This window comes from Chiloscyllium plagiosum, unplaced genomic scaffold (genome assembly GCF_037043375.1).
Source record: "Chiloscyllium plagiosum isolate Xiang-an unplaced genomic scaffold, Cpla_swu_hap1 HiC_scaffold_5, whole genome shotgun sequence".
NCBI lineage: Eukaryota > Metazoa > Chordata > Chondrichthyes > Orectolobiformes > Hemiscylliidae > Chiloscyllium > Chiloscyllium plagiosum.
Genome location: NW_028270143.1, coordinates 7044398 through 7059553, shown reverse-complemented (window position 1 = coordinate 7059553; position 15156 = coordinate 7044398). Strand labels below are relative to the sequence as shown.

The 15156-nt window shown below is 40.1% G+C and overlaps 1 protein-coding gene across 5 annotated transcripts in view; it reads left to right on the top strand.

Moving 5' to 3' along the window:
- creb5b (cAMP responsive element binding protein 5b) overlaps nucleotides 1-15156 on the top strand; it is a 508761-nt gene that overhangs the window by 325044 nt on the left and 168561 nt on the right. For all 5 annotated transcript variants that reach the window (XM_087986955.1, XM_043689526.2, XM_043689529.2 and 2 more), the window contains one exon: nucleotides 12526-12652. In XM_087986955.1, the coding sequence (XP_087843081.1) occupies nucleotides 12526-12652 (127 nt within the window). The remainder of the gene's footprint in view (nucleotides 1-12525; nucleotides 12653-15156) is intronic.

The following is a 15156-nucleotide window of genomic DNA, read 5'->3' as shown; positions in this document are numbered from 1 at the left end:
ACTGGGATAGCACTCAGGAAATCAAGTCTCATTATTCCTGGAGTCATCATAAAAGTTAAAGATTTTAAATTAAATACACAGTATTCCCCACTTTTAGCTGATTTCCAGATCCAGCTTGATAGAAAACACATTCTAGATTTCTCTCTAGCTACAGGTAAGCAGTTATAAATTGTTGGTGTATAGCACTACAGTTTAAAACTCCCCTTTACACGCAGACAGACAGAGAAACAGACAGGAAAAAATAGATTGTGGACAGTGGTAACTGGAAATGTAGTTCAGCAGTTTCTATCCATGGACTGCTAAGACAATCCTTAAGATTCTTATGCTGGTAAGAATGCTGCTTTTCAGTCATCCTTCTTCAGATGCTTCCTCTGATATGCAAGAGACACAGGTGGCTGGTTTGCTTAAAGCAGGCCTCTGACTATCAGTTAGAAACCACAACTTACTAAAAGAAACTAGAACTGATTTGCTTCAGGTTTAAAGTGGGTTTGACTGCAATGAACAGAGAGAGCTCCCAGGCTGATAGGAATCAAATCGCTTCTGGCTCTATCTTGTTTGCAGCCCAAGATGTTCAATTATCAATCATTTGGTTGTTGGCAGACAAATGGTCTCTGTCATCAATAACTGGTCACTAGTCCATAGACAAATGAACTTCCTGTTGCCACCCAGCAGCATCTATATACAACCCCTTCACTGCAAATCTTTTAAAATCTAAACTTCAATTACTGCTTGATCAAATAGCAATTCATACAATGTTTCCTATAAGTGTCAGATTATTTGCTTTTCACAATGTGCAACAATCCTTTAAAATATTTGTTTTTATTTCATTTCAGCTCACAATTTAAAAAAGCATAAAAAGTAAAAAGACAGTCTTTAAACAACTGAGTGACTTTAACAGTAGTTTCAGAAAATCTGTTAAAGCTAGATTTTCATGGTGCTGTGGAGACTATGGGGACCTTTAAAAGTGGCTAGTGGGGCTCAAATTCAGAAACCCTGACCCCATTTTCAACAAGTCTCATGTCACTGGAAGAGGCAAGAGGGCAGAGTATGAACTGCATGTAAGGGAAACCTCTGCTCAGCTGGACCATGTAAGCTTAACAGGATTGACAGCTTCAAGAGGTTGGGAATAGCTGTCTCTAATGTGTGATAATGAATATCGATTTTTGTTTGTATAATTATTTGAGTTCTTGAAGGAATTTAAATGCGCTGAGTGGGCTTTAATGAATTTCTTTTCATAAACAAATTTGCCCACTGTGGAAATTGAACATGTTGGCATGGAGGGCATAATATTAAAGGGCAGTGGGTGGGGAGCATACATTGGCACTAAATTGGCAGAGGAGTTATAAGGAGCCATAGCGTGTGGCATGGGTTATTGTGGGAAGAGCCATTTTCTTACGGTAAAGGGACTGACTTGGTCTGGAATAGGCATGGCAGTGAGTGGTTGGTTGGAGGGGATGTGAGGGGTGAGGGTATAATATTGAACAAAAAAAAAGATGAAATCCCAGAAAACTGAGGTGTATCTTTTAATCAGCCACCTCAGCACTCCACACACTCATGGCCAGCTCTGAACTGTTTCTGGGGTCAGGGCCCAACTCCTGAACCCACTTGCCCTAATATAAGGTTTAAATAGCTTGAGCCTACATTTGTGGTATGGAGCCTAACTTGACCAAAGTGCAAATCAGAGAATTGACCCCAGGGAATTATGATTATAAAACTGCGAAGGTGCAAATTAATTGTAATTCTGCACCTGATTCTCCAGTCTTTACTCCAATTGACCAACACTCTGCACCAGGCTAGAGCTTCTTTAACTTTTTCCATTGTACTCAGTTTGTGTCCTGCATGTGGGAAGGACATATTTCACTTGGAAATGGTCTGGCAACGATTCCTAATGCTACCTGTAAGAAGGTGCAAAGCCAACATAAGATACTCAAGAAATTTGGTGTGTATTTTCTGAACGTGAGGAAGTGAAGTGATGACCTGAATGAGATGTTTAACATAACAAGGGCAAATAACAGTAACATAGAAAGAGAAAGACTTCTGTTTATTTTTAGCTAACATAAATTACTTGAACTGGAAGTCAAGCCAGTTTCATTCTTGATGAAGGGCTTATACCCGAAACGTCGATTCTCCTGCTCCTTGGATGCTGCCTAACCTGCTGTGCTTTTCCAGCACCACACTCTCAACTCAAGCAAATAAAAAGTTAATCAAAGAAATCCTTCTTTCCATAAATAATTTTGAAAATGTGGTGGAATAGCTGTTTAAGACAGGTTATCTGAGAAATAAAGGTATTAATGATATGGAACATTGGACAGAAAATTGGAATTTAAAATGCTATAGCAAACAACATAATGGATCAGACTTGTTGAATTTCTTCTGTTCCTATAACTTGCATAATCCACACTTAATTTAAAACACCTCACTGAGGAAGTGCACTGGAAACCAAGCCCAGCTATTGCTGGAATTGTCACAAAAATTAAAAAGTTTTCTTGAAATGTACAAATCCCTAATTTACCTGCCAGATAGACTTAAGTAAACAGAAAACACAGACCACATTTCTGTACTTAACAAAAATAACTATTTATTGCAAGTAAACAAGCAAAAACTGTGGACGAATAACTCTACTAGTACCCTTTCCTAAATGGGCCACCAAAAAAAATTAGTGTTGTGGGTAGAGGGGATGTTTTTCAAAGGCTCTAGCCCACAAGGCTTTCTGAGATGATCCGTTTACATGCCAGGATCTTCTGTTCTTCATTCTGTTTTCTCCAGAATCTTTTCACTTCTTTGCAGTATTTTTGTTACTGCGAAGTATTTTTGTTACTGGTTAAATACCACAGCTTAAAGCAACTTGTGAGGGAAAATAAATTGGCTTTCTTCAGGTTGTAGGTATTGCACTGGAGAGAAAGACACACTATCTGCACTTTCAGCAGTCCAAAAGCATTTGCCTGCATCATACACATGGACAAGCTGTTCAGGTACGCGGGAACAAACCAGATTGTTTCTCAGGCTGATGGCGTTTGTCATCCTCAAGTGATCACAATCCCACAAACCAATCAACAATCTGTTGCTGGCCAAATCTCACTCTGTGCACACACACCCTCGTGCCAGCCCATCTACAAACAGCCTCCTGCACTACATAAGCAAGTAATATAAATGCAACTTACAGTGATGAACTTTAAAGGAAGAACAACCCAGTTCTTTGTCCCCGGTTTTAAATAGCCCCTTTTCCATTTCAATCCACAATCAAAAATACAGAAAAATAAAAAGATACTGTTTGTACAATTGTACAGACAGTTCAAGGAAAAATAAATCTAATCTTAATAATTTCAGAAATTTTGAATCTTCTTTTCTGTTTCCTTCTGCTTCATCAATAGCTTTGGGTATGCTGGCAACATGGACTAATATCTGAACTCGACCAAGATATGCAAAGTAACACCCACAATTTCAATCTGGTCATATCCTGTTTCCAGAATCAACACTTGCTTGATAGGACCTCCATGTTGGGCATCAAGCACTAACATCTCAGGGCATTCTCCATGGACACCAGTCACAGATGCAGATATTCATTTCTAATCTGTGGTACCCTCTTAGAACCTTCAATGGCTCATCTTTGATCTACTTACTGGATGCTTCTCACTTCACTACTGCACTCAGACTTCATTGTAATGCTGCAGCAAGGGCACTGTATACTAGTGAACAAACACCCAACTCATGGTCTGGACCAGGCTGCATTTCCAGGCTGTACACTCACTGGTACAGTGTTCACTCATTCTCACATTACTTGGGTTGCTGGACAATTACGGGTGTGATTACTGGTAGTACGCTCAAAGTAGCCTGTGCAGAAAGAAGCTGTATCATTTGCTGCCACTCCTCCTCTTCCTCACACACCACCTGTCATTAGATTACATTACATTACAGTGTGGAAACAGGCCCTTCGGCCCAACAAGTCCACACCGACCCGCCGAAGCGCAAACCACCCATACCCCTACATTTACCCCTTACCTAACACTACGGGCAATTTAGCATGGCCGATTCACCTGACCTGCACATTTTTGGATTGTGGGAGGAAACCGGAGCACCCGGAGGAAACCCACGCAGCCACTGAGAGAACGTACAAACTCCACACAGTCAGTCGCCTGAGGGGGGAATTGAACCCGGGTCTCCGGCGCTGTGAGGCAGCAGTGCTAACCACTGTGCCACCGTGCCGTAATGTCTGTAACAAATGGCTGTTCCAATAATGGTTGGTACTGCCACCTCCATGGGAATTAAAACATGCACTGGATCCCTCTGGTTAGCTCCTGTTACCTCTTGCTATGCATTTATCTCTGCAAAGACAGGGAAGAGTGTCAGGTCGTGTTGTTTAGATAGTTAACCCTTGCAATTCAATAACTGGCAATATTTATCTCACAGATCCAAGTGTGAGGCTGGCAGCATTGCTGATTGTACGAGGGTGAAGTGCCTTCTCGTTATATTCCAAAAGAAAATCCTGGTTTCTGTGACATAAGAAATCTCTCTTACTTTGCACTCCTCCCCAAAACCTCCAGCGCAGTGCATGAAAGCCTTAAAGTTAAAAATCGCACAATGTCAGGTTGTAATCCAACTGGTTTATTTGGAAGTATTAGCTTTCAGAGCGCTGCTCCTTCATCAGCAACCTGATCACCACTCTAATCCTGATTTTTAACTTTGGTCCACCCTAGTCTTACACCGGCACCTCTACATCATGAAAGCCTTAAAGCGTGTGCTCTCCACTGTGGTCCCACGTTTTACTTTTTCCCATGCCCCAGACTTGTGTTCTGCATGGCTCTTATCACATGGTCCAGCCAAATTGAATTTTCACTTTAAGAGATGCAAGTAGACTTTAAGCAGTGTGCATATTGTAAGGTGGGCCAAAACTCCACGTCAGATACCCTGGACCAAAACCCTCTGAATTTAGGACATGACTTTGTCCTACACGCTCTCACACACACACTCACACTCACCCACACACACGCACTCACACACACCCCCATACACCCACACACACACACACCCACACACACGCACTCACACATACCCCCATACACCCACACACACACACCCACAAAAACGCCCCCTATACACACACACATTTGAACTAAGATTCACTGAGCTCTCTGGCTGAGACAGACTAGGCAATCATGCAAGCCTAGGGGCAGCTGTCTGGAGCAGGGTTTTAACTCGTAAAGCTGAAGGAAGACCTCTTTAAATGTCTCAGCTAAAGACAATGAACAACAGCCAGCACACCAAACAACTGACACATTCTGGAGCCTATAAAAATGCAAAACGATTCAACTTTTAATCAGCTTACTGGGACACAGATCCTGAACATTCCACACCATTGCACTACATGCAAACCTACTTGCCTTCGAATGTGAAGGCCGTCACACTACCAGTAAAACCTTAACCTCATCCATCCAAGAGAAATACTGGACATTCAAAACTATCGGAAACCTATTCACTTTAACTGAAGAACCATTCACACCTTGTCCAGTAATCAGGCAGTTCATTCAGCCCAGAGACAAAGAACAACAGCTCAGTAATCAAATCCAGATTTGAGAGGAGATAATGTTGCTCACAGTCTGTACAATTGCCAGCCCTGATCTGGGGGAGAGGGAGAGCCTTTTCCAACCTCAAGCTCCTTCAAAAACAGCTTCCCCACAGGCCCCAGCCCCAACAAGCAGCTTTGGAACTAAGAACCTCAGAGGCCAAACTGAGAAGCTGAACCGGGAAGACAAGCCAAGAGCATCATCGCAACAAAGGACATCCGCGAGGGTAAGAGGTCAACCAAGCTCTATCCGAACAAGAGCTTCCTGAAACAGGCTTGTCCCAAACCAAGAGAAATGATGGCAACTGGGTGCACTTTAAACTGTGTTTTCCCCAGTGATGAGCTGAAACTTCCGAGATTCCAATGTTTTCAACCTAGCTAGCAGGGATGGGAAGGAGTGCAGGGAACCCAAGGGTAGGAAGCCTGAAGAAAGTGTCTGTGATTAAAACTGCTGCTTAGCTTTGAATAGTGTTTTAACCTCTGTTTAATTAATCCACTTACTGTTTTCTGCATAATTGTGTCAGTTTAACTGCTTTATCGCAATTGCCTTTTTATTTCTTGTATTTTACTTACTTTTTTTGTAGTTAAGTAAGCACGGAGATTCTTTTGCCCTGAAATACCTGTCTACTGTCTTCTTCATTTCACATCCCCTTAATAAGTATAGTGTCAGAACCAGGGATCTGGGGGTGATTCGAACCACCTAAAAATCAGCAAATTATTGATTGCAAACCAGAAACTCTAGAATTTGTTTTAATCAACCTGTTCAGATGTGTTATGGCACACCTCTGGAACAGGTGGAACTTGAACTCGAGCCTTCTGGCTAAAAAGGTTGGGACAATACAACTGTGCCACAAAGGCCCTTCACTTTACACTGTGTAGGCTGGCTTTATTTGGTCCCAAGAGCGTGGTGCTGGAAAAGCACAGTTGGTCAGGCAGCATCCAAGGAGCAGAAAATTTGACGTTTCGGGGAAAAGCCCTGCTTTATTTGCTGACAGGAAGTTCCAATTTTGAGCCCATTACTGATGTGGGTGACAGCCGGCTTGGTACTAGGTGCATACAGGAATCATGCTAAACAGTAAGCAGCACAAAAGGGGTGTGCTGCTTGCATTTCATTCTCTGGGATCAGACTCATTATCATTGCATTCCTGGACCTGATCTCAGGGACTGTCTAATTTATTTCCCAATGGTAATCTTTCAAATATATTCAGCAGAACAGGAAACTAAAATCCAAGCACGAGTGTTGCATTAAAAAATACAGATTAGGAAACAAAGGGGTGTGATATCAACTTCTCCACTCATGGAGAGTGGGATACTCACCTGACCTGTGTAGTCCTGAGTACAATCTCTACATTGAACGCCAGCAGCTCTGTTTTTACATTGAGACTCTGAGTAAATGAAACTGAGAATTAAAAGGTGCAGCTGTTACCAAACAGTCAGGGCTGAGGATTTTGTGAGCCTAAGGAATGTGGCAAGTCTCAGTAGCAATTTCTGTAGCTGGATCTTTGGCAGTGATTTTGTTTTTTTGTTGGCACTTTGCTGACACAGACATGGACTTACTTCTTGTTCCTTTTGAGGTAGTGATATGGTTCCATCAATTCTCTTCCCCCTCCCCCTGTCCCCTGTTAGTGCTTAGAGTATGCCATTCTCTGTGGGTATACTATTGGAAGACATTGTCATGAAGGAGGAGTGCAAAAACACAAGTTGCAGCAAAATAGGCCAAATGTAAGGATTTCAGGCTTGTACCATTTTATTCCCCTCTCTCACTTCCAATGTCAGATAAGCTTTGTCCTGGAACCAGGACAGTAAGGATGATTTCTAATTAATGTAAAATGTCATATTGTATCTGTAATTTTCGAAAGAAAGAATACAGTTTTTAGAATTTGTGTCAATGTTAAAAAAAGCAGTTGTAATTTTCTGGGATAATAAGGAAAACTTTAATCTGAGGATCCTTGACTTGGAAGCATTAGCAGGAAGGAAATTTAGAAAAAATCTGTGTGGCTGGCAGACACAAAGGAGAGCTACAAAAAAAGGATTTGGAGGATGAGGGTGATTGGTGCACAGATGCAGACATGAAGACAAAGTGGTCAGAGATAGAAAGAGGAACACAGAAAGGGTTTGTGGGAAGAAAGAGGAGGTGGTCAGTTTTTCCGCTTGGTGAAAAAGGCATAGAAATACATGAAAGTACATTGCAAACTGGCTAAAAAAGATCTAAAACCTGGAAAGGTGCAAGAATAACTGATAGACTGTCAGGTGTTGGCTGAGTTCCTGAAGTGGACAAGCGTGAACCAGCTTATTGTATGGTTGATAGGAAAAGAACTCAAGAAAACTATACCATCAATCTGTCAATAACTACAGAGAGAGGCTTAGCAGAAGTAGCTGTGAAGCCTGGAGGTGAATACTGTTGTTGGATAGGATTCCTGTTCTATCCTCATGTACAAAGAACAGTAAGTTGTGGACCTGTCCAACACATAGCGCCACATATCACTGAGAGGTTTAATGTGTTTGCTTACAGTTGTATAAGACGTTTCTCTATTAAATTGACAATATCAAACAAAATTTCCATTTTTATTTGAATTATCACTTACCTGTAATTTGTGTTAGCTCTGATTCATGCTACACACTTTAAAAAGTGGAATTGTGTAAGTAATTCTTTATTCAGAGGGCATGGCATCATTCAATTAATTTGCTTCTTAAAATGTTGCTTGCTAGTATAGAACTTAAGCATTGCTGAAAGGAGGGACAGATTGTTCAAGCCTTTCAGCTCACACTCATGAGGACATATACAAGAATACCAAATGTCAAATTATTAAGGTAATTTATATTACAGGAGGAGTACTGTTGTTTGACAAGTCATCTCTGATTTGCTAAGGCTTTGCCACAGACAAAATAATGGGGAACTATAGGCTCCTGAGGTTTCTAGTAATTTAAAAGAGGTGCAAGACTTGAACATGTTCCCATTGTTGACAAAGAAGGGTCCCTGCATATGAATGTATGTCACACAAGTAAGTATAAATGAGCCAAAACCAGAAATTGCTGGAAAAACTCAGCAGGTCTGGCAGCTTCTGCGGACAGAAAGCAGAGTTAATGACCCTTGTTCAAAATTAGTAGTGTCTGGGAAAAAGTGATATATGTCCTGAAGGCAGAGAGTGGGTGGGATAAAGGCTTTATTTTATTATAAATGAGCCATATTATAAGCATGACCAATTATCTTATATTGGTTTTGGTGCATGCTCAGTATTTTTCAGCGACTGGTGCCCAATTGTGGAATCATTCAAAAAAAATTCTACATATCACATAATTGAGAAATGCTGTATATGAATTTCTGTGTGGGTCCAATGCGAGGTACAGAAGAGCATGTTCCTTTGTTTGCTCTTAATTGGTTAAGTAACGACTATTATATTTACCAGCTTTCATTTACAAAACTCAAAACAAAGTAACACATTTGTTGTGAGTTCTGCTTATGTGATGTGTTTGGTATGCATTTTGCATCTTCTCTATGTGGATGTATATAAAATAGTCAAAGTCTCTGACATTTAGTTCTTTCTCATTATTAACACCCCTTGGTGAGCAAAACTTACTAAGTGTACTCTTCCTTTCTTTTCCTTTTGGAAGCTTTTACTATATTTATACATATCTTGCTAATTTTCTCTTAAATTCTAATCCTTCCTTTGTTATGTGGAGGCCACAGTCAGTTCTGGAAGTCAGCTCAGTGACAGTCAAGAGAGATTATTAAAGGCCACCCCTATTGTGGGCAAGTTGGGAAGTTAATTATGGGCATTGGAGGCAGAAAGCTGGGGTGCGGAGGGGACAATAATAGTGTAGGAAGGAAACTCATCATAGAGTGTGGGGGAGATAAGAGGGCATGGAAGGAAATGGGATATTGAGGGAAGGAATGTCACTGATGGTCAACCACCACTATGGCCTCAACATGGGGCAGTGCAGCATGATAACTAAAGTGTCAAACCAGAATTCAGGGGTAATGCTGAGAGCTGAAGACTGAAGTAAAAATTGGGTATGGGAACATGTGGAGGCTGAGTACTGATGGGCTGGTCATGGATAGCCAAGAGGAAAGGAGCCTGGAGTTATGGCAGGGGAGGCTCTTTGCTTGCCAGGCTAACCCTGAGATTCACTGCGTCATGTGTGATCTGTTTTGCCTTCCATACTCATGCAAGTCGTATATGTGCAGTGGAAACAAAAATCTCTCCCTGCGATCTAAAAGAGTTGGCTGTGACCTGATCTGCAAGCAGGCAGAGAATTCTATAGGAAAACCATCAGAATTTCCACAGCAACATCTCTAGAAGAAAAATGGCCATCTCAGCTACATCTTAAAATATTGTCTCGGTTGAGAACCAAATGCATACAAATAACTGCTGGACCATCAAACCAGTCATGAATTGTAAACCTTTTATTTCACACGACTTAATTTTTGACCAAATTTACTTCCTTACTTCTTTTACCCTGTTGAATTTACATTAGGTTGTGATTGTATGTGTTGTGTCTCAGGATTTGTATTAAACATTTAATGTATGGCTCAGGTCAGTTTCAGAGCAATCTGCTTGCTTTCTTACTTAGTTAGGAATTCAAGAAAAACATGCTGGCTAATTCTTTACAACCAACACGTAAAAAGTTAAATATATGCATTAGATCGGCAAGTCCATCTTTCAATGTTTTGAAAAAAGCTTGTTGTAATCAAATGAGTCAGGGAAAAATGTGTAAGCCATTCCATCCCTCCTCATCTACTGTAACAATGGGAAGGACAAATGGAAGTTGGAGGATTAAAAGATCAAGCAATAAACATGAAACTGTAATAAAGGAAAATAAGTAACTTTTTAAAATAAAAATAGTCATTGTTGTAACTTTTTGTTATTAAATGCAAATAAAGAATGATGTGGCTAAGGGCATCTCTCCAGTTTTTGTTCTTAGCTGAAAAATTGACATTGAGGTTCAGTTGCATTGGAAGTTGCCATTCTGTGATTCTGTTATCCATCATTCAAAAGAGATTTCCAATCAAAAACATGATCATCTCCTATCAGCCTGGATCATATCTGTTGGTTTTAACAATACCAGTAATTTTCTTAACTTTTGCCTTTATGCAAACCTGATCACATGCCAATAAACTGTTAATGCTTTTAAGTATTATTTTCAATTACTTAGATGGAAAAGAGCATTAAAAGTTATTTTGTTTGTGCTGTGAAAAACATCTTGTTAAAGTTATCTAAAATGTGTTTGAATAAAAACCTAAAAATAACCCAGTATGAATCTACCTGGTACATTCCAGGAATGACCGACAGTCACCTGGCAGCCAGTTTGGAGTCACGAGCAGTCTAAAAACAAGTTTTCCAAATTTAAGAAGAATCTAAATCTGAAAATTGAGCTCTGTGTTTTGTTCTTTGTTAGTATTAGAATTTGCAATTTTAATAGCATTGGGTGTGGATGAAATTGGTTTTGGTTTTGGCTGCAGTTGAATAGCATGCTGATGTTCATTGTCAAGGCTTATAGATTTAAGATGATCGCTTGGGTGAGGTATTGGCAGGAGAATGGCATGGATAGAATCAGATTATTTTGATATATTGTATCACTTCAGGAGGTCACCATCTCCAAGACAGTGCGAGTGAACATTAACAAGAGTAATGGGATGAGATCAGTGTTAAACAAACGCAGCAGTAGAGGTGCAAGGATATGGTGTGCGTGTACGAGACAAAGACAAACGGGTATTTGTCAAGAATTAATCAACTAAAGGGCTCACTTTCCTTGATTTAGCACAACATTTAGCTTCAAATTATTTAGTTTTATAAACGGAAAACAAAAGTGCTTGCTGAGTTCCCTTTGGTGTGTTGAAAAGCTCATGTTTCACTGTGATATGTACCTTTCATCATGTGATGAATAAACAATATGATTTTTCATAGTTTTAATTAGATGTATCAATTATATACGGGATATATTTCAGTTTAGAGTATTATTATAAAGCCAACAAACATGAGAAGGAATTTTGATTGCATCCATCAAGAAATGAGGCAAAGCAGGAGTTAAAATAGAAATAGTATTCTTACTACTCAATGTCCATCTATGGTAATATTAAGACTACAGGAAAATACTGTTGATGCTGGAAAACTTAAAAAAAACAGAATATATAGGAACTGCAGATCTGGAAGCATTTGTGGAGAGAAAAGTGAGTATACAATTAAGGTTGATGACCCAGTTTGACGAAAAGCCATTGATGTTTAATTAGCATATTTAAATAGGGCCACAATGGTGCACTTTGAAGGATGATTTAAATTAATTGCCATTCTCAGTGTTTCCCAGGTGTCATGAAGCCCACTGGTGGAAATGAAATCATGCTGCAAATTTCTATGAAGCCTTCCTCAGCAGTTTCAATGGAAAAGCAAAGGGACTGCTCTGCCTGGCTCATGATGGGAGCTTTCAGCATCCTTCTGGCTACATCAGTGTCATCCCCATCCCCCATCCTCCCCCCAATATTAACACTAATCCTCTACTGAAGCAACAGTGTCTCTTCCTCCGATGAATTCATTCTCCACCCTCCTGAGGTCACTAACCATCCCACAGCCTCTTCCCAATTGCCAATCTTCCTCGCTGTCAGTTGCGAAGGAGTGCCCCCAAAGACCCGAGGTGTGAACACATGCTGCTGTGTTTACCTCTGAGCTGATTGCCAGGCTGTCTGACTGGCAGGCTACCAGGCAGAAAATGGAACAAAAATATCAACAAAACACTCAGGACCCATTACACCTCCAATGTCAAAAAGCTGGTGTGCGGTATGTGCAGTTCGTCAGATACACATGCCACATATTTCAATCTTTAATCTAATATTTAATCCAATAATTTCCCACCATCATGGAGGGGTTAATATTATGCCATTGTGTTTTTGTTAAGATGCTTTGTGTGTTTTACTTGTCATTCTGTTCTATAAAATTATTTCTGAAGTCCTTCACCTCTTTTTGTTCCCTCAGGCCTGTCCCAGGGTCTCTATCTTCATTACTGCATCTCCACAACAGACAAAGGCAGCCCATGCCAGGCTCCATGCCTGGCAACCTCCCCAATTCCACAATGCCAGTATCTTCTGCAGTATTGATGCCTGTAAGTTTTTGTGATTCTTGTGACTTTAACATTGGGTTTTCCATCTTCTGACTATTTAAATGAAAATTCAAGTAAGTCTAACATTGCACATAACCACCTTATTACAAGTTTGACTTTGACATGGAGATGTTGGCGTTTAGTTCAGATAAATGTGAGGTGCTATATTTTGGGAAAGCAAATCTTAGCACGACTTATACACTTAATGTTAAGGTCCTAGGGAGTGTTGCTGAACAAAGACCTTGAAGTGCAGGTGCACAGCTCCTTGAAAGTGGAGTCGCAGGTAGATAAGATAGTGAAGAAGGCGTTTGGTATGCTTTCCTTTATTGATCAGAGTACTGAGTACAGGGGTTGGGAGGTCATGTTGTGGCTGTACAGGACGTTGGTTAGGCCATTATTGGGATATTGCATGCAATTCTGGTCTCCTTCCTATCGGAAAGATGTTGTGAAATGTGAAAGGGCTCAGAAAAGATTTACAAGGATGTTGCCAGGCTTGGAGGATTTGAACTATAGGGAGAGGCTGAACAGGCTGGGCTGTTTTCCTTGGAGCGTCAGCGGCTGAGGGATGACCTTATAGAGGTTTGTAAAATCATGAGGGGCATGGATAGGATAAATAGATAAAGTATCTTCCCTGGGGTCGGGGAGTCCAAAACAAGAGGGCACAGGTTTAAGGTGAGCGGGGAAAGATATCAAAGGGACCGAAGGGACAATTTTTTCATGCAGTGGGTGGTACGTGAATGGAATGAGCTGCCAGAGGATGTGGTGGAGACTGGTACAATTGCAACATTTAAGAGGCATCTGGATGGGTATATGAATAGGAAGGTTTGGAGGGATTTGGGCCAGGTGCTGGCAGGTGGGGCTAGATTGGGTTGGGATATCTGGTCGGCATGGACAGGTTGGACAGAAGGATCTGTTTCCATGCTGTCTATCTCTATGACTCTATGTTCTTATTTTAGTGGCAGCAGTTGTTCCTCATGTGGTGTGAGCAAATTAGCTTGCTGAGCGTTGGTTTTCATTTCCTCACACAATACTTTGTCTGACTGGGTTACAATAATATCTCTCTTATGTTTGGAATGAGATTTTTTTTGCATTAGTGCTGCATCAATCTCTCTGAAAGTAGACTGAGCAAAGGTGAGACAAAATGTGATTCAAATCATTAATCTGCTTTATTCACAGATTCACAACAAGTCACAGATTTGTTTAGTTCAGCAGATACAGGAAATCTGAAATAGAAACAGAAAGTGTTATTGAAACTCAGCTGGTCTAGCAGCATCTGTGGAGGGAATAACCAAATTAATGTTTTGAGTCCAATGTGAGTTTTCTTTGGAACTAAATTCTACATATCCTGTCCTGCATTTCAATTTTATTAGTGCATGATTAGTTCACCCAACAGAGTTTAAATGAGATCTGGTTATAAAGTTGCCTCCTGCTCAATGAAAGTGGTTACATTAAAATTGTCTTCATAGTCTTTTATGTATTATTAAATCTCTTAATTTGAATAATGTATAATATTTAAAATGCATTTCTAAAGCAGATGTTGGACAAGGGAGATGATTTACAAAATTACTTAATTGTCTAAAATGAATTAATTATTTTCATTTTTATGGACTGGTTTTTCTTAAAGCATGTGTTTGAACATTCTGTGGAAATTCTCTGAGCTCCTTTTGTAACTTAGGTGAATGATTTATGAAATCCTTGAAAAACTAGCTTAAAATTTTATCTGGTCTTAAATGTTTTACAATTATGAAGTTTATATTGGTATAATACTAAGATTATTGTAATATAGGTAGGGAATGTAGCATTAAATTTCTGGTAACTTCAGTAGTCTGTGGTAAATCCGATGATATGATTGTTAGAGATCAAGGTGTGTATATTTGAACAAAGTTATGGTCCAACAGGTATATTTGAAAGTACAAACTTTGGGAGCGCTACATATTTAGAGTCAATTACAGTCATCTCTAACTTTACAATGTGTAGACTCTGAGGCTGAGTGTTGTTCCTGGGTGGGGAGGGCAGTGTCATGACAATTCCTGGCTCTGCAAATGGGACCTGGAGACAGTGGCTCAGAAGTTCAGAATTTTGTTTCAGGGTGAGGAGCTTCTATGTTTTGTGTAGTACATAGAAGCCTGGAGCAAGAGTAGGTCATTCAGACCTTAGATCCTAATTTTCCATTCAATGAGATCTAATTATAACCTCAAGTCCACATTTGTGACTACCCCAATAATTTTTCACCCCTTTGCTTTACAAGATTTCACCTACCTCTGCCTTATAAATATTCAAAGTCTATTCTTTCATCAACTTTTCAGGAAGAGGGTTCTAAAGACTCATGAGTCTCTATGAGAAAATAACTTTACCTCACTTCTGTTTTAAATGGGTGGCCCATGATTTTTAAACAGTGTCCCTTAGTTCTGAATTTTCCCATCAGAGGAGTAGGCAACCCTGGAAAATGATCAGATGCTGCTGGGCATGGAGGAAAGCCAATCAAAAGACTGTCCTCAACGTACTGA